We start from the raw sequence: 25,690 nt of genomic DNA, 5'->3' as shown, positions 1-25,690 counted from the left end.
GGTTCGACCGCTCGTTCACAGAAATCGTTCGCTCAGCAGTTTCTAAAACTACAATTGCCATTTGGATCGCCAACCTTCGAAAGGAGACGGCGCCATAAGAAGTAGAAGGGTTTACAAGTCGAACAATTATATATACTAAATAAACTTATATTCTACAATCTTATTAAATATCTTCAAAAATCAGACATGTGCCAATCCATTGAAAAGTTGTTCAACCCAAAAATCACGTTCCACGGTCCCCAGACTTACAAGTAAGTCTACGAACTATGCTGTGGTTAAACCTATTTTGACTGGCTTGAAGTTAGGCATGGTATGTATATGCCAAGTAGCCCCTTACTAAGCTATTACACAGCTATAAATATTAAACATCTTAGACTTCTCGTTTTTGGAAATTGGTCTATGAGAATTTTTAAAACGTAAGATTTTTATTTCCTTATGTAAACTTTCTTGATCAGGTACTAGTATTACGCTCACAGGAGCCTGATTCTGTAGCAACCTGTACAGTTAGCAATCAAACTGTCCTGACTACTCTATAATGTTCCACCAAGCCAGTGAACCATAAATTATCATTGGCTTTATTACCATTGTTTACTACCAAAATGTCTTTTATTGAAAAAGTATTTACTCAAACACATCTTAAATTTCAAAACTAAATCATTTAACTTATTATAGCTTTATCATAATATATCATATATTATCAAATATACAAAGAGCCATCTTATGATTTACATTATAGCGTACAGCAAAGACGTTTTAAAACTTTTATAGGTAAATAAAAAATTGATTAACTTCACAATATAAAATATATGTCTCCCATGGGATAACGTTTATATAATTTTATTGATTTTTATATAACTTTATTCAAATAAAGTTTGTTGTAATTTTTTTATCTTTATACATTATAAATTAGGTAAATATATTATTTTAAACTATTTATTTGGTGAACATATTTTAACTAATTTGGATCGATCTAGATCGATTAGATTTAACGTTTCGGTTTCCAGATCGGAAGTCGTTCTCAAAATATAAGTTTGCTTTTAAGGATAAAAATTTCTTGCTCTTTGTAGATGTAAACTGGGGATCTTCTACTCAAGCCCAGACATACAAAACAGCTCTTACAACAGCTCAACGGTTGAACAATATTAGTGAACACGTGAAAAATTACAAGCCACAAATTTTGGTACTGTGCGGTTATCCACAAGTTAGACCACTGTTGATAGACTTTGCTAATCTTATTACCAAGTCCCACTCCTTGCTAATCATTGGGGATGTCATTAATGTAAGTATGCTCATATTATATTAATTAAATTGTAAAATTTCTCAAATTATCGATATTCGATATATATTTTTTTAAGTAGAAAGGGTTTTTTATATACAGTGTGTAAAAGCCAAATGGAATAAATTCATTATTTAGGTTACTGTACATATTTATAAAAAATCCTGAAACACGTCAAATTTAAATTATAACTTGACATTCTTTAACGTGAAAATGCAACCCCTACCTTCAACCCCCTTAGAATGACAGGTACAACCCCCAATTTTTAAAATAGGAAGTATAGGCTTGTGATATATCGTTTGAAAGGTTTTTTCATTCTTCATTCAAAAATGTTGTCGCTTTCAAGTTTATTAAAATTAATTAAGATAAAATAAATTAAAATCATGTGGTTACCAAAATTCGCTACAACACAATCAAAAACTAAAATGTAATGCAAAACGTAATAAAATGTAGAACACGAAAAAGAACTATGAATGTTAATGAAGTAGATGTTCAAAATGTTCACCGCGAACGTCTTGGCATCCTAATCTCAAATAAAACTGTCTTCTAACATTATTTAACATAACAGGCGTGATCGACCTAATCGCAAGCGTTATTCGTTCTTTTAAGTCATTTAAATCAGAAGGTTTAGTTTTGTACACATGGCTCTTCACATATCCCCATAAAAAGAAATCTAATAATGTAAGATCAGGTGATCGCGCTGGCCATTCAATCGATCCTCGCCTCCCTATCCACTGATTGGGAAATATTGTATCGAGGTACTGCCGGACATTAAGTTGGTAATGTGGTGGTGCTCCATCCTGCTGAAACCATATCGTATTCGCTGGAACTTGAGGGTTTCCTGGATCAGGATATAAATTTACTAACGTTGGAATGCCATCATTTTGAAGTAGTGCCAAATAATTGTTGCCATTCAAGTTGCCCTCAATGAAAAAGGGACCAATGATATTGTTTCCTACAATCCCTGCCCAAACATTAACCTTTTGAGGGTATTGAGTGTGTTCTTCTCTCATCCAGTGAGGATTTTCCGTGGCCCAGTAGCGGCAATTTTGCCGATTAGCATGACCGTTAAGTGAAAAAGTACACTCATCAGAAAACATAACGTCTTCTAATTGGATAATATTGTTATCCAACATGTCCATCATTTGCTCACAAAAAAAAGTTCTCCTATCAAAATCGTCTTCCATGAGCTCCTGAGTAGGTATCATCTTATAGGGATGCAATTTATTTTCTTTTAATATGTTTACTATCGATGTATGGCTAGCATTGAATGTAGTGAATGCCTGTCTGCTCGATGTATGTGGATTTTCCTAAAACTCAAGCAACACATCTAATTTGAGTTCATCACTTAGTGCATTGGCAGCTACTTTTTTATCTGCCTTACATGACCAAACTCGCGAAACTGCTTCTCTATTTTACTTATTGTTCCTTGGAATATAGGCGGTAAATTATAAAATTTCTCATGAAATAGGCGAGTTACTTCCTGTTGTGTTCGGGTGTTATCTCCGTAACCAATCATTTGTAAAACTGTTATTTTATGCATTTCCGTTAATCTAACCATTTTTTAAAATTGAATTGAACGAACTTTTTACTTAAATTAAAATACTGACAACTTAAATAAAACAATTTACTAATGCGTGTTAAAATAACGTTGCCACGGAAATTTTTTAAAGTTTTTTAATGGTTACCATCTAAAAACCACATTGCTATGGTTTTTGTTCACTTTCTCATTATCAAGACCTAAACGGGAAATAAGTTTTGAGTATATTTTAGCGAATTTCGGTAACCACATGATTTTAATTTATTTTATCTTAATTAATCTTAATAAACTTGAAAGAGACAACATTTTTGAATGGAGAATGAAAAGACCTTTCAAACGATATATCACAAGCCTATACTTCCTATTTTAAAAATTGGCGGTTGTACCTGTCATTCTAAGGGGGTTGAAGGTAGGGGTTGCATTTTCACGTTAAAGAATGTCAAGTTATAATTTAAATTTGACGTGTTTCAAGATTTTTTATAAATATGTACAGTAACCTAAATAATGAATTTATTCCATTTGGCTTTTACACACTGTATATGTTCTCTATAGTCTTTGGCACAAGGGCAAAAATATCGAATATATATATATATATATATATATATATATATATATATATATATATATACAGTTCAAATTTCCGCGGGAGTTATATGTACTTTCTGTAGTTTTCCGCTTTGAATAATTTTGGTTTTGATAGAAACCATTATTTTGACGACGTTTCGGCAAGGTCGCACTTACCATTGTCAAGTCAGGTAATAGCGCTTCTCCCTCATGCTTGAAGTTAACTTAACTGACTCTCCTGGTCGATGCGTTTACTTTTTATAGCCGCAAGGCTTCTTGTGATTGATCCTGTCCGTGTGTAGATAGTCGGGAGAAAGTCATAAATACATCAGACCACAAGACCGACTAGTAGGACTTTATATATATATATATATATATATATATATATATATATATATATATATATATATATACATATATATATATATATATATATATATATATATATATATATTATATAATACTATTTTGTTATTTCAGAAACGAATAAACCACAGAACGAGATCTACAAGAACGTCAAAAGTCTATAATTATTTAAGAAATAGAAAAATCAAAGCATTCTATACAATCATCGATAACATGTCATTCGAAATCGGCTCCAAAGCTCTTCTTCAAACGTCAGGGATCGGCAAACTCAGCCCCAACGTGTTGATGATGGGATACAAAAACGACTGGCAGATTTGCAACAAAGAAGAACTTCTCGCGTACTTCAACGTTTTACAGTAAGATAATAATATTTAAATTGTTTTATTTTTTCTATATATCCTATGAGTATTTTGTTTTAAAGTAGAAATAGCTTTTTCTGTAGTTGATGTTTTTATTAATTTTCTGTCGATTCTTTTGAAATTCTCCCTATATTGCATGAATTTTAAATCTGGACACTAAAAATCATTTTTTGTTTCGACCTTCCACGACTTGCCCACTTGGTCGCAATTAATTGCGGTACTAATTTAGGTACTTGCCAAGTACCTAAATATTTATACTTGTATTATAATACTTGTCAAATATACGAGTAGTGAAAGTTCTCCTTAAGGTAGTTATTGGTATAAAGTTACCTGAAAGCAACATCCGTTTCAAACTTGATTTGGTATTCTAATTTTAATTTTATACTTACCAATTGTATAAGAATTAAATATCTTACAATTTTATTTAAAAAATTAAGAAAACTTTGTGCTTAGAAATAGTATAAAATGACTGAAACTTGCAAAAACTTGTACTGCACTTGTATAACAAATGACTGACGACAACATCTGAAAACTTTTGGGGCGAAAACTTGGTTTGATGTACTGACATGGAGAGTTAGTCGATCACTGTGATGTTTCTTTGACTACACAATTTACACTTTAAAATTACTAAGGCAAAAGATTAGTTTTCTAATTGAATTTAATTTCGGTGTTGCCTGAAAGCAACGCTATGCAATATAGGGATACAACAACATTTATTTATTTATTACCGACTTAGTTGTCGAATTAAAACAATAAATGATTTGGTATTATTTTTTAGTACGGCCTTTGACCATAGAGTAGCAGTAGCCATACTCAGGTTGGGCGACGGACTGGATTATGGAATTCTACTAGATGACGCCGATCAGGATCGCATCAGTAACGACGCCTCACTAACACCAGCTTCAAGAAACGAACTGAGAACTTCTGTTTCTAGCAACATTATGCATGCCGATTCTAATTTAAGCTTGACAACAGTGGGTCTTCCAGAAAACAACTCATATATCAGTAAGTAGAATTTACCAATGAAAGTTTTTTTAAATTCACGGATAACCCAAAAAATTAAAATGATTTAAAATTAAAGTGATCACACATTTATTTAATATTTACGCTATGTCCATTATATTCCTGTAAGAAAAAAGTTTAAAGCAGTCTGCTAACACTTTTTGCTAAGTATTTTCGTTGTTGAGTTAGATTTTTTTTCTTCTTCTTTACGTGCCCCATCCCTAAGGACATTGGCGATCATCATGGCTAATTTGACTCTATCTGCAGCAGTTCTGAAAAGTTCTATCGACGTTTTCCCACCCCATTGTCTCAGATTCTTCAGCCAGAACGTGCGTCTTCTTCCCGGTCCTCTTTTGCCTTCCACTTTCCCTTGTATGAATAGCCGCATCAATTTGTATTTCCCGTTTCTTGGTATGTGACCAAAGTAGATCATTTTTCTTTTCTTTAAAGTGTGGAGTATTTCTTTATCTTTTTTCACTCTTCGTAGCATTTCCGTACTTATTATGTGTTGTGTCCAAGATATTTTCCACCTTCTTCGATAACACCACATTTCAAAGTTAATGAGTTTTTTCTCTGTCGCCTCTGTAATTGTCCACGCCTCAACTCCATACAACAGGACAGAGAATACGTAGCATCTCAATACCCTAGTTCTAATTTCGATGTTAAGTTTTCCATTGCATAATATTGCTTTCATTTTATTAAAAGCACTTCTAGCTACCTCAATACGCCGTTTTATTTTCGGACTTCTATCCCATTCTTTATTTAGTTCGCAACCTAAGTACTGATATCTGTGCCCCCTGCCCAAAAATTATCCTTTAGCATAAACACTGTGTTCCTCAATCTTGTTCTTGCTTACTACCATGATTTTTGTTTTATTTGTATTCAGTGCCATTCCATACCTTTCGCAGTATTGGGTAATGCGATCGACCAAGATCTGCAGTCCTTCTCTGCTGCCCGCAAGGAGTATTGTGTCATCTGCGTATCTAAGATTATCCAGAAGTGCTCCGTTAATAAATATGCCTTCATTTACGTCTTCTAATGCCTCTTTAAACAATTCTTCTGAATACATATTAAAAAGTAAAGGGGAAAGCACACATCCTTGTCTTACTCTACGATTTATAGGTATTTCTTTCAATTTTTTTGGTCTATTCGTATTACGGCTTTCCGATATCGATATAGATTGGCAATGATTTTCACGTCTTCGTCATCTAATTCTGTGTTCTGCAGTATTTTTGCCATTCTTCGGTGTTGTACTTTGTCGAAAGCTTTTTCGAAGTCAACTAGACATATAAATAAGTCGCAATTGACATCTCGACATCGTTCGATTAGTGTTTGTACAATAAATAATGCTTATCTGGTGCCAAAGCCTTTTATGAATCCCAATTGGGTTTCAGCTATTCTATCATCTAACTTTTTATAGATACGTTCGTGTATCACTCGTAAGAACACTTTTAGAATATGGTTCATCAAGCTAATTGTCCTGTGCTTTTCACACTTCATTGCGTTTGATTGTTTGGGTATTGGAATAAATATTGATATTAACCATTTTTTCGGAATCTCTCCCGAGAGTTAGATTTATTCATCAGTAACTAGAGTATCTCTCTAAATCCATTATTTTCTATTGTTTTAGAAGGTAACTATTTACCTATCTTTATACATGTATTTCATCATGTATAATTGCTTAATTTGATTTTTGTAGATCTGCAGACACCTGCAGGGTCCCACAACGGCAAACAAAAGAAGCAACGCCCAGGTCTCGACGAAATCATCATCACCCCACCGGATGAGCAAGCTAAGTTAGAGGAAAAGATCGATATGTTTAGGAGGAAGCAGCCCAAAGGCTATATAGACGTTTGGTGGTTGTACGATGACGGTGGATTGACTATGCTTTTACCTTATATTATTAATACAAGAAATAGTTGGTCCAGCTGCAAGCTGCGAGTGTTTGCCATGGCTAATAATAAGAATGAATTGTTGCAAGAAGAGAAAAAGTAAGTGTTTACTCTTCAACGAGATATAGATTTTAGTTATTTGATTTTATACCTTTCTGAATAATTGTTTCAAATTGCAATAATTTCCTATTATCTACTAGACAATGGACTTTATTACAATGGACTTACAACAACGCTCTACCATCACTATTGCTCCCCTTCATTTTTCATCCCATTTTAGCGTATTTATACATAATTATAGAGTACATATTTGCAATGGTATCGTCATGAACATCACATATTAGAGTAGAAATATGACTAACATGGATAATATCCTCATCAGACTTTTTTGAGACTAACTTTCTTGTTCATCCATTCCACGACACGAAAATTTAGAATATGTTACCGGATTTTAAATTATTACCGGATCGAACTAACGTTACTCTCTCACTGCTGAAGCAACAATGATTTGCACTACAAGGTTAACAAAGGGTACCCATGTTTTTTTTTATTGTATAATGGCTTTGGCATAGCCAATTAGCCAGACTATTTGTGGTAATTACAATTTTTGATTTTATTACCTAAGCCTATTTATAATATAAATTTACAGGAAGTAATATGTTGGTATACACATTCAATTTTTGACATATTTACAATTTTTGATTTGAATAAATAAAACTACTTATAATTTAAATTTACAGGATGTTATGTATTCGTAGATACATTTTAATATCTGCTTATTATTTTAAAAAATAATTGTATTTAAATTGACAGGCAATGAACAATTTAGCTCAATTAGTTTTTCATACATCATTTTGATACTTTGTTTGTACTGTCCACACTCCAATATAAAGTGCTGCAGATCTCCCACTTTACCACAGGAGGAATATGGGTTATCAGTAATACCTATGCTGTGTTTGTATGCAGGAGTGAGGGCGTGGTTTGATCTTATTCTGTTAATTGTTTTTATAAATAACCTATTTGTCTCATATTTGAACCATCTCTCATGGGGTATTAGTGGTTGGCAAGCTCTAAAGTTTATTCCAGTTGTACTTTGGTTGTATAAACGTTGCCATCTTTGTTTGCAGTTGTTTCTACTGATATTATCTATGTCTGCTACTGGAAGAAGTATGTTGTTTATATTATGTTTGGTTAAAGCTGCAGATTTAGCTAATTTGTCGACTTCTTCATTTCCTAATATTCCAGAGTGTTCTTTTACCCAACAAATAATAATCGAGCTACCTGCGGAAATAATATCATAATGTAACTTCTTTATTTCTATCTCAATATGGTTTAGGTTTTTTGTGGTTTTGATAGAAGTGAGTTTGTCCATAATGCTTCTACAATCAGTCAGAATAATATAATTATTCATACCAATAGAGGCTATATATTTTAACGCAAGAAATAAAGCTGATAGTTCGGCAGTATATATTGAAGCTTCATTGGGCAATCGACATGATTCTTTGTAATCAGAATTCCAGTGATATATTGCACAACCCGTTTTATTTTGAATTTTAGAGCCGTCAGTAAAAATATATTGAAATTCAGGCCACTTATCTTTAATTATTTTATTGATCATACTTCCTGGAAGATTTGAATCCATATAATATGTTTCTATTATCTTAGAGAAGAGAGTCTTAGGAGGTTGTGTATAAAATGGTGGTATTTTATTTTGATACAATTGTTCTTCAAATATTGTTAGTTTCCTATAACTTTCAACGTATATGGGAGTTTTTTTGTTACGCCAATATTTATGGTTTAAGTCTAATATATTCAAGTTACGAATATTTTTTAAATAGCTGGAGTTTTTTGGTATAGCTCTAGCTACAAACTTATCTGTACAAAACTGTCTGCGTAGTGTAAGGGGTGGCTCTTTAGCTTCAATTTCAATAATACTAATAGGAGTAGATTTTAAGTAACCAAGACATAGCCTCAAACATTTATTCTTTTGGGTTTCAATTTTATTAAGATGTTCTGTTGACGCAGACCCATATAAATGACAACTATAATCAAAAATTGGTTATGTTATCTTTAATTATTTTAATGTTCTTTCTATGTGCTAGTCTTTTCATATGCTCGTCAGCAACAAATTCTCTTATAATTTTGCTCGATAAACTAAATCATATGCTAGTTTTAATACACTTTCGTAAAAAAGACAACGCAGTGATGTACTCATTCTTTTTAAAATCCTGAGTCATCTGTAATTTATAATATTATAAGGCAAATATCTAAATCTTTCTTTTTTTGTAATAATCTTAACCCATTAAAGTCCGTAATTCCATAGCACAAGTAAGAAGATGTAATTTTAATTTTGAGATACAAAAATGCATTAAAAATTATATACATTATTTTCGGAATCAAATTATATGTGTAATTGTCATTTTTTTACTGGCAACTTTAGTTTCCACTGGGATGATATGACATAAAACAAGTTCTCCTTCTTCTTCTACTTCTTGGAGATCTCTCGATCGGTTTAATTCTGAAGCTGCCTCTAGTTAATTTCCTGGGAGGTAGATTGCCAACTATCCCTCTATCTTTTAGGTGGTCTTCCGGGAGGTCTTGAACCGGGCAGGTTGTTTTCTAGGGCAATTTTTGGGAGTATATTCTCATCCATTCGTCTTACATGATTGTACCACATCCTCTTACGCTGCCTTCCCCATCTTACAATATCTTGAATTTTGCACTGCTCTCTGACATTTGTATTTATCACCCTGTCTCTTCTTGTTTTGCCCACTATTGTTCTTAGGGTTTTCATTTCGGCAATCCTTAGCATCTGTTTCGTTTTGTTGGTATCTTCGCGCACTTCTATGCCATGATCGGTCGTATGCAATTCTTGTAGATTCTAATTTTACTATCTGTGCGCATATACAGATTTGACCAGACTATCTCCCGCAGACATCCCGACAATGCGGATGCTTTGTTGATCTTACTCTTTAGGTCCTTTACTGGGTCGTATGTGCTTGATATATCTATGCCCAGATATCTGAATTGCATCACCTGTTCTATGGGGTTGTTCTCAACCACTAACTTACATCTGACCGGATCTTTTGCTATTGTCATACATTTAGTTTTGTTGGTAGAAATAGTCATATTTAGTTGGCAGCTTATTTGAAAGAACTGAAAGAGCTGTCTCTGAAGATCATCTTCTGAGTCGGCAATAAAACAAGTTGAAATACATTAATATTTATTTCAGGTTAATTTTGAACATAATGGAATATTTTTAAACACTTATCAGGGTGCAGAGATGTGTCACACTTTTTACATAAGTAACAAGTACGATTTCCACATACTCTGCAACGTCGATATTTAGAGCTACCCTTCTCTATTGTATGGTCAGTCCGATCTCTTCGCAAGTCTTCAAGAACAGGGGGAAATTGTAACGATGATCGTACTCCACTCACTGATGGCCTACTTCCAAACGATTTCAAAATATAAGTTGCACACTCCCGTCGAAATCGTAACAGTGGCATTAAGTGATTAAGTCGCCGATACACTAGCCAAACCTGAGCACAGGAAGCATCTAGCCCATGAAAAATAAGGCCACCACCACTTTTTTTACCTTATTCGAGTACGATAAGTTCGAATTGGTCAAAAAGGTCTACTCCTTCCAAATTGCTATTGTAACTGGCAATTGGTCCAGAAACATCCAGAGCAATTATCTATTTCTCGGCACGATCGTACCGTTTAAACGCCTTCATGGGTCGAAATTCGTCACAATTAGTGAGCATAGTTACCACATTGTTGTCGTTCTAACGAACTCCTGTAGATGAAACTGAAGTACTACCTTTAGGAGATTTTTTAAAATCTGTTTTATTTGGTACATTCATTGCAGAATTAAATCTGTTTTTACGAAGAATTTCAGTACCATCCAGCCCTCTTCTTGTTAGCTCCTGCAGCAATGCAACCAATGTGAACAAATTATAAAATTCATTAGATTTATCAACAAAGCTTGCTCACGGACATAATATAATGATTTCACTTGAACCAATTGCAAATGTCTAAAAGCGGATAAAAATTTTCATTTTCAAACACTTCCATAAATTTAAATTATTTTTTTCTTACAGCATGGCCCATTTGTTATCAAAGTTCCGACTGGATTATTACAGCCTACAAATGGTTTCAATAGCAGATAAACCCCAAGATTCCACAATAGACTTTTTCAATGAATTATTAACGAGGTTTATTACAACAGAGGAAGTCAAAGAGAGCGGTAAGTAAAAGCAGAAATTCAAAGTATTTTCGTTACAAATTCAAATAATTGTTCTTTGTGATAATTTTTGTATATACCGATATGGCAAATTTTCAACTACAGTAAAGTTGTTCAGTATGTGGAACAAAGATAACACTTAATTGTTTGGATAGAAGTGAGAGGCAGTCACCATCTCGAAGGAGTAGGTATGACTTTTAAACAGTGTTGCTATATTTCTGTTACATCTTTTCTTCTAAAATTTTAGTCCGATACATGAGTCTAAAATAATATTTAAATCCACTACAGTTCATTGTAGAATGAAAATTAATATTGTCCCAAAAAAAAACTCAAATAAAGTAGCCACGTAATTGTTATTTTCTATTCGATTCTATTAATTATTTAATTAGTTAACAAAAAACATTGATTTAAGGAATTGATGTATAGCAACAACGCATTATTCCCCTGACAAGTTGTAAAATTGTAAGCAACGCCTTCCTTCAAAGTGCGGTATGCCAAGATACATCTGGCTATCCGGCATTCGGCATTCAGTAATTACCAGACACTGACGAGTGTGTAGTTCTTTGCATAAAATTATTTCGTTGCCAACTTTTCTTCGGTAAAACTTAAGAAACGTTTGCCAACTTATATTCGAGTTTTAAATGCAATTCTTATAGATCTTTAGCTGTGGTAGCTTGGAAATAAAACAATAATTAACTTAACATTAACGAAACATAAATATTATTTTCATAATAAAAAAACCAACTAAAAAAATTATTCTAAATAATTAAATTAAAATTAAAGGTATTTTTAAAAAAATCTCTAACCAATTAAATGTTCGAACAAACCACCATTTTGTGCTAAACAAAATTCGAATCTATCAACTAAAGCAAGCCTCATTGCATTCAGCAGATTTGGCTGTACCCGACTACAGAGTTGAACAATTTTTTCTTGCGATTCTGCTAAATTGGTGGCTCGTTCGAATTCATGCCGATATAATTTTGATATTAGCATTCCCCAGAAATAAAAATCCAAAGGTGCTAAATCTGGTGATCTAGGGGGCCATTTTCTTGTTCCTCGTGTAGAAATTAATTATCCAGGGAATGTTTGTTCCAAATAATTTGTAACTTCGATTGCATTATGTGCTGGGTAACCATCCTGTTGAAACCAGACATCATCGAAGTTGACCGCAAGGTTTCGAACTGCTGGAATAATCTGATTGCGTAATAAATCTAGATACTTACATCCATTCAGATTTCCCGTAACAAAAAATGGGCCAAGTATATTATTATTATGAAGTCCAGTTCACACATTTATTTTCTTTGGGTATTGTGTTTTCACAGCAATACTCAAATGTTTACTTTGCCTAGACCAATAGCAAACTTTTAAGACCAATAGCTTTTATTCGATCCATTCGATTTCTCCATCATAGTTTCATAAAATTCCATACATTTATAATGATCGCCTGTAAAAAGTTCTTGAGTGGTTTGCACTTTATAGCAATTGTATCCATTTCTTTTTAAAATATTCCTTACAGTTATCTTCTTTAGGTCAACTTCATCCGCAATTTGTCTACTCGAACAAGGAGATTCTTTAGCAGTTAAACAAACTTGCATTTCGCGAGCTTCGCGTTCAACAGAGATTTGTTTCGATCGTGGTTGATCCGTTGGACGACATTTAACCTGCTGTACAGATAAGCACCTCTTATTCTTTTGAGGAGAAACCATGCACTCGTAGAGGGGATACACCGTTTATACTATGTGTCTGTCTACTAAAGTGCGTTATTTATTTAGCTCACGCTGTTGTCACATATCAATTTCTCAACTCAGTGTTCTTTGTTAATTAATCAAGTAATGATACAGTAGACTTCCTCTATAACGAGAACTGAAATGGCAGACTAATTACCTCGTTATAAGCGGATCTCGTTATATCCAACAACAATAATATTGTGCATACATATGAATATGTAGTTTTCTAAAACATTTACTTTCTATAGTGAAGCCATTCGGAGCAATGTAATATGCTAATAAATATTGTTTGAATGGCGTTTTTAAAACAAAGTTGTTTACTTTTATTGTCAATGAAATGCATTAAAACAAAAAAGAGTTGTTTACTTTTACTGTCAATGATATATGTTAAAACAAAAAATCTGTATTCTGTAAATATGTATAAAGCGTATAAAGTTATTTTGTCATTTTTGACTGCTTTAAATTGTCCCGTATTCTATCTATCATATTTTCTAAAGATGTGAAACAGTTTTATGCTTCTTCATTTGCGTTTTGTCCTTGGATAAAGTTTCTGACAACCTTTAAAACACTTTCCACATCTTGTCTATTAGGACCCATATTATTAGGTGTGAATGGTCAACCCAATACAATGACACTTGTGAATCATAAATTTTACATTTCCGACTAAGAATCATAAATTGTAAGAAGTTTATTGCGGGCGGCCCGCAGTTAAAAAGGGTATTTATTTATAGCTACGGTCGGGCCAAAAACGTAAAAAACACGTTTTGTAATCTTATTTTCTCTCGTTATAAGCAAATTTACCTCGCTATAAAGGGTTATAGTTCAATAGAAATTTCACGGGACATCTAATGTACCTCGTTATAAGCGAAATCTCGTAATAACCGTGTTCGTTATAAAGGGAGTATACTGTATAATCATATAATCGTTAAAAAATAACAGTTACCTAGTAAGATTACTTCATGTAAACGTTTTTGGGGCAATATTCATTTTTATTCTACAAAGAACTGTAGTGGATTTAGATATTATGTTACACTCATGTATCCAACTAATGTTTTAGAAGGAATGATGTAACAGAAATTTTGCAACACTTTAAAAGTTAGACTCGCCACTCCAACATGCGTGGATTGTGTCCCACTCGTATTCAAACAATTAAGTGTTATCTTTGTTCCACACACTGAATAACGTATACGGTAGTTGAAAAATTGCCTTATCGGTATATATATATATATATATATATATATATATATATATATATATATATATATATATATATATATATATGATTATTGAATGTTACAGATTGTATGATTAGCACAGCAGAAATTGCTGCATCACAAGACAAAACTTATAGGCAGTTAAGATTACGAGAATTACTTTTGCAACATTCCAGTGAGGCCAACTTAATTGTTATGTAAGTAAATATATAAATAATCTAATATAGACTTTTATAACTAACTGGAAGACTTACTAGGGTACTGGAATCCGCAGGGAACTTTTCAACCCTAAAGCTTCATCATTTAACATGTATAGATACTGGTAACCGATAATATAATGTCCAATTTTCATTTGTCTATATTATATCCATTATCCATTAATCCTCGCTCCCTAAAACTGAAAATAATACTACCGCCGAGATAAACCGCAGAATTTTCACGGCCAACAGATGATATTTTGGGCTCAATCTCCTCCTTAAATCCACAATTATATCGAGAAATGCAAAAATAAAACTCTACAAAACAATAATACGCCCAGTCCTAACATATGGTTCAGACACCTGGACTCTAATAAAAAATAATGAAAACATTTTTCGGATGTTTCGAAAGAAAAGTACTAAAGGCGAATCTACGGAGCAGTGAATGACAATGGAGTGTGGGGAAGACGATACAACTTTGGGGACAACTTTATAGAATGTACCAGGAACCTGATATCGTAAAACATATTAAGATAGGATGTCTAAGGTGGATAGGGCATGTAATGCGGATGGAACAAAATGACCCAGCTAGAAAAAGGTCAGAGGTCGAAGGCCAAAGGTCAAAGGCCATTGGTCAGAGAAGAAGAACAAGGTTCCTTGAAAACATGGAGCAGAGAAAGGCGATGGATAATGACGAATGGAGAGAAATTCTTGAGGAGAATGGTGATCCATTAATCTTTGTTTCTAAACGAAAAAGTTATTTCCTCGTCACAAGAAGACATTGGTGCATAGTTAGACTTTGATAACAGATAAGAATATAATATCAGTAATTTCATAAAAGCTACCTAGACTAAATACCTAGACTATTAATTGATGATCTGCAACTGGAAGGTGTGGACACCTTCGTCTAACTGGGCTCGCTGCTGACCAAAGACAACAATGTCAGCGAAGAAATTAAAAGAAGAATAATGCTTGCCAATAAGTGCGTTTATGGCTTGAGGAAACAGATGGCCCCGAAACTACCCAGAAAAATTAAAGTTACCATATATAAAACACTAATAAGGCCAGTGTTAACATACGGGTCAGAAACGTGGTCACTTACACAAAACGACCAAGAACTGCTTAAACGTTTCGAGAGAAAAATTCTAAGGAAAGTATATGGAGGAGTCCAAGAACAGGGTTTGTGGCGTAGGCGCTACAACTTTGAGTTATACAGAAGTTTTGGGAAACCTGACGTTGTAAAATGTATTAAATTAGCACGTCTTCGATGGGTAGGACATGTAATTAGGCGAGATGAAGATGCAACGATCAGAAAAATTTTCGACCGAAGAGGACCAGTGAAAAGACGAGCCAGAGGAAGACCAAAACTTAGGTATCAAGATAAGGATGATCTAAAATCCGTCGGAGTTAAAGCATGAAGAAGAGTTGCCAGAGACAGGAGCGAATGGAAGATTGTTCTGAAGAAGGCTTTGGCTCATATAACGAGCTGTAATGCCACTGATGATGATTTCATGAAAGCTTCCATTTATTTACTAAAAGTAATATCAGCATATCCCCTGACATGAGACAAAAATGGAATTAAGCAGCGGGTGAATTGATTTTGTCTATTTATTCAGTTGCTTTTGAAAGCATAATTATTATTTAGTCTGTTGCCATAAAAAAAGAAATTTCTTTCGTTTTAATTTTGGTTTTAAAATTAGTTTTTAAAAAGTTTTAAATTGGTTTTTTAAATTGAATTTCAAACATCTCGAAGTTTAACTTCTATGCGACAAATGCAAATCCTGTCAGATAATGACGTTTTCCCGGATTCTGAGTATTTTGATGTCACCTTTTTTTTGGCAATATGTAGACTTCTTCGTTTTGTACGATTTCGGATCTTCGTTTGTTCCTTACATCTTTCACCTTAATTTAATACATTTTCTCATTATTATGTTTAATTTTATTTATTCTTGCAGGTCTCTCCCGATGCCCAGGAAAGGTACAGTGTCAGCCCCACTATACATGGCCTGGCTGGAAGCCCTCACGAGAGACATGCCACCTTACTTGCTCGTGCGGGGTAACCAACAATCTGTGTTAACGTTTTATTCTTAAGTGATACAAAACCAAATTTAATTTTTACTGTAAACAAATTCTTTAATATATTTTATATTGTACATAACTTTACCTAAAGTACTTATTTAATTTAATAAATACTATTGTTTTTAATAAAGAGAAATTTGATTACAAGTTTGTTTGTTTAACTGATACCTATAGAGGTAGATATACTACTAGTGTATATTGGGGACCAACATAATATTATAATCAGCCCCTAGTCGTCCACTGCTAAACATAGGCTTCCTCCTTAAACCTCCATTCAGAAATATATTGGATAAATCCTGTCCTGACCTGTTGATTTATATGGCTCAAATGATTTTATTGCTTATTTAATTTTGTCCTGGTTTATCATACCTTTTGTCACACGTCAGTTTTTCCTATATTAGAACCAAAATTCGTAGTATCCAGTCAAGTCTGCTACCATTTGCCTAATGGGACCAGTTTTGTTTTGGACACAAGACAGTGCACCTTACAAATTTCTATCAGGGTCTTTACACCATTCACCTGATTTATGTTCGAGCGAAGGAATAATCTGAGGATCTTTTGAGAGAATTTTATGAAACCTCAACATTTCTTCAATCTCTTATATCTCCACCTGGGACTTTTCTGTTGCAATTCCTCACTCCTTGGACAATTTTCATCGAACGCTGACATGACAACCTCTTGAAATTGTTCGGCGTCATGTCTAGGTCCAACGTATTGCTTATCGTCACTTTAACCCTGTCTAAGCAATATTCCAGGTCTGGGTGATATGCTTCCCACTTCCCATTTTGTTTTACGAGAGTTACGATCTCGATAGCTCATTATCTCTTATTTCAAAAGATGATTTGAATAAGACACCTCATCTGACACATGCCATTTTTAACAGGTCTAGCCATATGAGTCGTATCGTGGCCAATGTTATATCAATTACCACATTATAAAGTTACGTAGGTTGGTTTGTCCTCTACGTTTTGTATGTCTAAATCATGTTCTACAACAAACTAGTATTGTCTCCTCTGCCCCAGGTCAGATTCGAAAATAATCTCCTTTATATTTCCTTCCTATATGGTCTTTTTTTACCGTCGTTAAAGCCCTGGAATAAAGATTTACGAACGTCAATGTTTTGATATATCGTTTGATTATTATACAAGTCTTTGGAACTTTGGTAGATCGGCTGTATGTAAAACCTTTTCACCAATATCTGATAGACCTCTTATTTTGCCTTTGTAAATCCAGGACTCTTGTAAAAAAGCTATATCCAATATCACAGCAACAGCAGGTGCTGCCAAAACTTGGGGTGCCTGAGCATATTATTGAGATCGATTACATTTAAGTCTACTTTCTCTCACAGGCCCTCCCTAGTCCTCACCATCTCCTTAATCTCAAGCTGATTCAGAAACCCAAGCTCTTATAAGCCTGCGAGAGTGGATTGTTATATATTTTTTGCAGATGCCTAAGCAAATGAAGAAGACGCCTTTTTTGCAATAGAATATGACTATCCACAACCTTTTTCATTTTCTTCCACCCCGTTAAATACATTTCAGCAATTGTACTCTGGCAGTAAAAACGAAAGTGACTTCTCCACATAACATATATTCTAAACTGAAAATACCGTCCGGAGAGTAGTTCAGGTTTATCCGATGACGACATCTCGTTGCGAACTTTACAACAAATTGTAAATCGATCGACAAAACCGAAATCAAACCAGTCAAAAAACGTCTGCAAGGCGTCTCAAATTGGAAAAAAAGCTCTAAGAAATGTAGGAAAGTCATACAAAACAGCCAAAGGAAAGGGTATTTCCACAAGACAAATAAAGCCACTGAATAACTTCCGTATGAAGTGCAAAGAAAAATTTCACGAAAATAAGTTAAAAGCAGTATTTGACGAATATTGGCAAATGACGTCCAAGAGATTCTCCACCTAAGGTTATCGTCATAGAAGCGTATAATTTTTAAGGTTTTACATGCTTTTACAGTAGTTGCAAAATATCTTCGTCATTGTAAAAAAAACGGAGGAAATTTTGGGTGCATCCTTATATCCGCAAAAACTCAATAGAAGGTTATTTATTGCCGCCAAATACTTGTCGGAAGATAACATTGTTATATTTTTCGTAATTCTTGCTGTTAAATCTTCTTCTTATGACAACTAGCTCCGGACACAGATCTTGTACGTGATTGTTGGACCCAATATTTTGCAAAATAGTGGATTGGAAAAACGATATTAGATCGTCGATATCGAATAGTGGTAACATGTGACAAAATATCCCCTTATATGCTTACAACTCTTCTTTTATTTATTTCAACGGCGTTTGCAACAGAACTTTTACAATAATTAAACAAAAAACAAAAAAAAAATCAATAAGTATGCTTATAACGAGAATTGAAATATATTTAAAAGTATATGCTATCTCCCTCCATTTACTTTTAAGTTCCAAATCTTTCAACTATCCCCCTTAAGCTAAAAACTAATCACCTTAAATGTAAATAAAATTTGTCACGGGGTTTCCCACAAATTTTCTTTGTGGAAATTATTTAGGTGGACTTCTCTAATTGGGCTACCAGGTAATATATAAATGGTCTTACAAAATAAAATTATACTATGATTTTATATTCACAAAAACGTTACAAAAATTCAAAATTTATTTTTGTCATGTTTTTATGTAAACTAATTATTAATTTCGTATTATCCAATAACCACTTAATAACTTTTAAGGTTTTTCATAATCTGTAAAATGTGTGGCCTATACAATAGGATGAGTTTACAACTCCAAAGTATACAAATACCTTAAATGAAATGCTAATTACTAATAAATATTAATTGGTAATCATTAATTAACCTTGAACAAGTTTTTATGTAACGATAAATTGAAATCAACTTTATTTTCCTTTTTTCCTTTCTCTTAACAAAATGCATTGGCAGCATTGCCTTCTGGTGTTTTATTTTCCCATCGATTTGTCAAAAGTAGTTCAGCCCTCAGCTCGTGTCACTCAGTGTCAACAAAAAATATCTATTGTTGACTATAATTTTAAAATTATTCACTTCATAAAATTCATTTCCTCATTACCTTGACCCGTACATGATGTCACTCATCTTCCAGTATTTAATTCGTTGTATTTGTTAATATTTAATTCGAATGATAAGTGTGAAATTTTTAAATAATATGTTTCAAAAGTTAGTGTATGTTTTATAGGTAGAAGTCCTAAATTGTTTTCGGGATGACTGTGAATGTACCCAGTATGCCTACTGTAAGAAAATACCGAAGAGACACTACAGAAGTTAGCAGTTGTCTGAAATATATGATATTTGGATTCAATGTACTGTTTTGGGTAAGTTTTCATGACCTTAATATTTAATTTTGAGTAGGTTGTATGTATTTTCTTCTTGAATAAAATGTGGATGTTAATGTTCTGAATATTTAATAGTCTCAGCCTCTCACCCACACATATATCCAACTACTTACCAGTTACATTATAGTTTTTATTCATAATTTTAAAGATTGTTGGGGATTTCCTATTATTTGCTATTATATTTAGATGTTTTAACTAAAAAATACTTTGTGTATGAAAAATCAAATTAATGAGCATATAAAAAATTTTTTGCAATTAAAAATTAAAGTAATTTATAATTTTTTACTAAAAATTAAATCAAAGCTAAGGAGGGCTCATAATATGTTATATTACTTAGATCAAATACTTTAAATGTTGTCTTATCAATTATTATAAGTTTATATTATATTTGTTTGTATTAATTGGTAATGTCCTTTGTGCTACTGTGACTGTGTGTACTGTAGCCTGTAGCCTATTTGTATCTGTCATTTTTATCTAGGATTGTTGTTTTATTGACTTAAAATCACTCCATTCTTATATCGCTGTACTGGGTTTCTTCATCAATTTTATTTTTTATTATTTATGCAAATATGATAATAATGACCAAACTTTCTGACATAGGTAGTTATTGCACATATTTTTTTGTATAATTGTAGAAATATATGATGTTCCATTAATAATCAGTGGTACCTTCACCATTTAGGCATTTATTAAACCATTTTGTACTCCACTTTTCCATTCATTACTACTTATTTCTTATTATTTGTACTCATTCATTTTTTGGAGATCCTGTAGTATCCAGAAGGTCTGGCTTATAAAAAACTTTACAATATATGCTTCCTAGTCCTGGTAACATAATTTGAGTGTCTATCAGCTGTAGACACATTTCGAACTTTTCTACAATTGAAAACCTAATTTCATGCCGAACCTTTCTACAAAAAGAGGTAGTATTCTTTCCTGTCTTAACACGCCACTTGTTTCAAGGTATTCAAGGCCATTGTACATTGTACCCGTATCTGGCATTGCAAGAGATGCGTTGGCATTACAATCACTGCAAATCACGCCACTATGTCACTTCGTATTGAGCGAATATGTCGTTGCATGATAAACTTCAAACATACAAAACTCTGACGTTATCAGAAAAAATAGCGGCAATTAAAGAAGTAGAAAAGAATAAGAAGAAAAAATCTGAGATTGCCAGGGACTTTGGAATTCCTTCTTTAGACAGTTGTAGTTTAAAATGGTTCAAACAAGCCAGGAATAAGAAGATCCCGTGAGCGTTCCCCTTATAAGAAGCAAAGCTGAACAATTTGCTATTGAAATGGAGAAAAACAATGTTAAGGCAAGTACAGGGTGACTAACAAAATTTCATTTAAATCCATTTGTGGAGAAAGTGGGGCCATTTCTCCACGTCTAACTAATGCAAACCAATGGGGCTAACCAATGGAAAAAAATTTTGGAGGAGATTTCAGGATATAGATAAAAGAGATATCTTCAATGTTGATGAGACATCTCTCTTTTTTTTAAATGCACTGCTGACAAAACACTGGCATTTAAAAATAAAAAATGTCACGGAGGAAAACTAAGCAAAAAAAGAGCCACTCTCCAAATTGATGCAAACATCTATTCTAAAAATCAGCTAAAAATTTTGGATTTCTTTGGAAAAAATTAAAGACTGTCTTTTTTCGTTAATTGTAATAAATGGTTTTTGCAAATTTACAATAAATGTTTTGAGACAAAATGCTTTATTGTTTTAACGACGCGTTCTCACTGGTCGATTTTAATCGGCCAAGACTTGTCCGAAAATACCAATGAGAACACCTGCAAATGATAAAAATCGAGAATAATTGACCATTTTTTTAACTTGCAAATTTTTTAATTTGCATTGTTGGCCCAGTTTTTCAATTGACAAAATTCGGGCAAGAATAGGAACAAAAGCATCTGCAAGCGATAAAAATGGTGAACTATTGTTGATTTTTTTTTGTTTGTAGATATTTATGTAGGTATCTTTGTTTTTTGTAGATATATTTTTAATTCGACTTTTTGTATAATTCGAATTTTTTTAACGGTCTCCTAAGATTCGAATTATCGAAGTTTCACTGTGTAACTCTTTATTCCTTGAAAATATTCCTCATAAAAAATGCTGCTTGTAATCAAGTGCCCCATCTCGTGATAATAGGTAAAGGGGGTAATGGAATATTGCCCAGACCCTCTTTGCTCTTTGTAAAATAGAACTCCTTATGTCAATTTTATTAAAACATTTTTGACATAATTTATCTAAAATCTTGTGAAACAAACATGTGGAAAATTTTGTCTTATTTCTTCCTCGACAAAGTTAAGTTCCATGAGCTAGACATATTACATGAATTAAATTGCTATTAAATGTCTTTGAATTCTGTGCTGCCTTTACCATATAGATTGCATTATTGCTTAACTAATAAAACTTTATTGCATGGTATACTTCCGGTAGAACACAAAACAGAACAACTCATCTTGAACAAAATGTGTTATGGCCAAATTGTTGGTTTTCTCCAATTGATTTGACACAATATGGTAACATTAATTTTTTATGTCTTCGTGTAGAATCCCTATCATCAAATGCGCCATATAGCAACCCCATAATCAGTACTTTCGTTAACTATAAAATAAATCAACTTATCAGCAACAATTTTTTGAACTTTTCTTATAATCTCATTGTAGCAAATTTCGATATATTATCTTCTTAAGGTACTTTCATCGGAAATGTTAAATTTACAATATTTCTGCAAAAATGAGGTAAAAATGAAAAAGCTACCTGCCTTTGAAATCTGGTTATATTGATAAATTATGTGAATATCCCAAACATATTACATTATTAATGAGAACGTATTGCAACAACAACATATTGCAACATATTGCCTATCACAAACTTATGGCAACGACAAGCAACAAGACATAAAACTGGTGTCCCTTGATCATATAACAAGACAAAAAATATCGCCACCATCAACTTGTATATCAAGAAAAAGGGAAGAAGAAAGTCACGAATGCAACACATACGCCAGTAGTTTGAGCTGACTGTAAAGATTTTTGAACAAGTCCTTAAAATATGAATTGTTGTATTAATAGCAAACATCTGTAATTGATAAGGCAATGATAAGGAAGTGGAAGAAACTTTTCTGTATTAAAAAACAGTATCTGGTAATAAAGAACAGAGAAACTATCTAAGATATAGAATAAAAAATACAATGTATTTACATAATATTTGTTTTTTAGCTACTTGGTCTTGGAATCCTAACCATTGGAGTATGGGCTTGGAGTGAAAAAGATATATTCAATAATTTAGGAAAAGTTGCCAATGTCGCTTTAGATCCGGCTTTTGTATTAATATGTATAGGTATGTATCACCGTACATCGTAATTGTTGAATTTCAAATATTTTTTTTTATTTCAGGAACAGTAACTTTTGTGATAGGCTTTACTGGCTGTGTAGGAGCACTAAGAGAGAACACTTGCTTGCTAGCCACAGTAAGAAATTCAAGTATAAAAAATAATCGATGTAAACATATTTTATTTTCAGTATGCAATTTTCCTGTCAGTTCTACTTTTGTTTGAAATGACTGCTGGAATTCTTGGATTCATTTTTAAGGATTGGGTGAGTAATATTACTAGGAAAGAGATAGTTATTGGTTAAATTCGGGGAAACCATTTCTGTTGTATTGATTTTCTTTTTCTCACTATCCATTAGTGGCTAAATAATGAATAGTGGTGAGGTTTTGGTTGTTAATTTGTTACTTATTTCGGGAATATCACTATTCATTTACGTAATGTGAATAATAATACAAATATTGAGAAACAAATAATATTTTGAAACTTTGACATTCTACATTTAAAATTTCTTTTGATATTTATGAATGCCTTATTCTATATATATATTAGGCACGTAATTTCGTCGGAAAATTTACGGGAACAAGAGCGAGTATGACACTAGCAAATTGTCAACAATGTTAGAGTTACAATTGTGAGATTCTACTGAACAGTAGCGTAGATATATAATTTTAAATTAAATAAAAGCTATTATTTTGCAAACATTTGATTTTAAGTGTAAATAGAACAGTCGCATTTTCTCAAATTATGTGGGTATTAGTAAATATTTTGTTTTATCAAAAAGTTTCATTTTCTATAAAGTTTAAATAAAAAATATTGGTGTTTTCAACTTCTGTGATATACCTAGATAGTGATAACACTAATTGACTTAACTGAACAGAACTTATTGTAAAATAATAATACCTATATATAAAAAATTGTTAATAAAAGTAATTATCACATACAATTAAACAGTATAATCAAATATTTACATTTTATTAACACAACTTCTCATAAGTATTAAATCTTTCTATTTTATCCCTGAAAACTTTCTGAAACGCCCCAGAACCGAGAAGTAGGGAATGTAGATGCCCTTTGGTATGTTTGAAACAACGATTTACATACAGACCAAATCGAATCTATTCAAAGTTAAAATTAAGAAAGAAATAAATGAATGTGCTGGTCCCAATCTCTTTGATGTTTTGATACGACTTTGGACAGGTGTTTACCCATCGTTCGGTTCATCCTCTCGACCATTCCATCTGATTGAGGATGCAGGGGTGTCGTTCTGGTCTTATTGACACCAATCAATTTACAAACGTTTTGGACACTTTATTTTAGGTACAATCAACTGAAGCTTAGATTCTGTACCATCATCGTTCTCAAAGGTTCTATACAGAAGATCATCTTTTAGCACTAAGCAATTTAATTGGCTCCAGTAACACTTGACTTCTGGACTACATGCACTAATGTCTTGCCAAGAAGGTCTTTCACTTGGACGCATCCAATCCAATACATTTTTTATACATGAATCATCTGCTTGCGCGTCTTGTAACTGTTGAGGCTGCCATTGATCATTAATGACGGTAGTTCGTCTCACGGGGCAAAGTCGTTCTTCTAATTCAAGACAGTGATTACAATTTGCACTGCACGGCCGTCTTGAAAGAGCATCAGCATTTAAGTGAACTCTTCCAGCCCTGTGTTCGATCTCGTAATCACATTCTTGTAATCGTTCTAACCATCTTGCTATCTGGCCCTCTGGATTACGAAATTTTAGAAGCCATTTTAGAGCGGCGTGATCCGTGCGAGGAAGAAACTTTCTGCCACACAAATATTTATGGAAATGCTCGCAAGCCTTCGATGCACGCCTAGTAATTCTATCAGCATAGACTTCACTTTTTTAGTTCGTTCATTTTCAAGCTCTTGGCAAGTGTTAATCACCATCTCAACAAGCTCCTTTGGATACTTAGATTTCGATGGTTTCTCATTAGTATTCATAGAACTCATCGAAGCCACGGGAACACACTGTCCGATCAAAGTTTTTTTACTTAACTTAATAACAGTTCCCTTTAAATTCATAACTCTTACAGGAACGACTCACCAAAGCTTTTGCCGTTAGGAACTCGGCATTGTCCACATCTTCGACCATCCAAGTTGGGTACATTACAATCTTTCTTTTAGGAACTTTAAGTTAAAGAAAAAATGCTGATTAATTTTGTACAGTAGGTGCATTCCCATTGTTAATAATAAACAAAATTGCCATTATTCTCATAAAGAATAGTAGTTGATATTAAATGTTGTACGGTGTCGTTATCATTATTTAATAACCACATCTGGTATTAAATATTTTCAATTGACATGGCTGCACGTGCGTTAATTTGATGTAGCTGTAAAGTGATAATAATTATAATATTTTTTTATATAACACATTTTCGTTATTTTTAGATCAAATCTCAAGCAACAATTGGATTTCAAACATTTATAATCCACTATAGAGAAGATCCTGATCAACAGAACCTTATTGACTGGATTCAGGAAGACTGGGTAAGTCACAGTAGATC

At 33.0% G+C, this 25,690-nt stretch overlaps 2 protein-coding genes across 9 annotated transcripts in view; both read left to right on the top strand.

Annotated features, from left to right (window-relative positions):
• Positions 1 to 16,609, top strand: part of NKCC (sodium potassium chloride cotransporter) — a 93,659-nt gene extending 77,050 nt beyond the window's left edge. For all 3 annotated transcript variants that reach the window (XM_072528766.1, XM_072528765.1, XM_072528764.1), the window contains 7 exons: positions 1,068 to 1,279; positions 3,861 to 4,102; positions 4,884 to 5,110; positions 6,807 to 7,098; positions 11,103 to 11,248; positions 14,272 to 14,383; positions 16,339 to 16,609. In XM_072528766.1, coding sequence (XP_072384867.1) covers positions 1,068 to 1,279; positions 3,861 to 4,102; positions 4,884 to 5,110; positions 6,807 to 7,098; positions 11,103 to 11,248; positions 14,272 to 14,383; positions 16,339 to 16,474 — 1,367 coding nt within the window. In that variant the 3' untranslated portion in view covers positions 16,475 to 16,609. The remainder of the gene's footprint in view (positions 1 to 1,067; positions 1,280 to 3,860; positions 4,103 to 4,883; positions 5,111 to 6,806; positions 7,099 to 11,102; positions 11,249 to 14,271; positions 14,384 to 16,338) is intronic.
• Positions 16,610 to 19,356: 2,747 nt separating this feature from the next.
• The window catches only part of Tsp26A (Tetraspanin 26A), a 28,341-nt gene continuing 22,007 nt past the window's right edge, over positions 19,357 to 25,690 (top strand). For 3 of the 6 annotated variants that reach the window (XR_011950593.1, XR_011950592.1, XM_072528760.1), the window contains exons 1-5: positions 19,369 to 19,785; positions 23,041 to 23,161; positions 23,218 to 23,291; positions 23,344 to 23,418; positions 25,575 to 25,673. Coding sequence is in view for 4 of the 6 variants with exons in the window: in XM_072528760.1 (XP_072384861.1) it covers positions 19,675 to 19,785; positions 23,041 to 23,161; positions 23,218 to 23,291; positions 23,344 to 23,418; positions 25,575 to 25,673 (480 nt within the window). In the remaining 2 variants the exon portion in view is untranslated. Of the gene's footprint in view, positions 19,786 to 23,040; positions 23,162 to 23,217; positions 23,292 to 23,343; positions 23,419 to 25,574; positions 25,674 to 25,690 lie in introns of all 6 variants that reach the window. The other 3 variants (XM_072528761.1, XM_072528763.1, XM_072528762.1) reach the window with 2 other exon arrangements.

Source organism: Diabrotica undecimpunctata, chromosome 4, assembly GCF_040954645.1.
Source record: "Diabrotica undecimpunctata isolate CICGRU chromosome 4, icDiaUnde3, whole genome shotgun sequence".
Taxonomy (NCBI): domain Eukaryota; kingdom Metazoa; phylum Arthropoda; class Insecta; order Coleoptera; family Chrysomelidae; genus Diabrotica; species Diabrotica undecimpunctata.
Note: the sequence above shows the minus strand (reverse complement) of the source record. Positions and strands in the feature narration are given on the sequence as shown.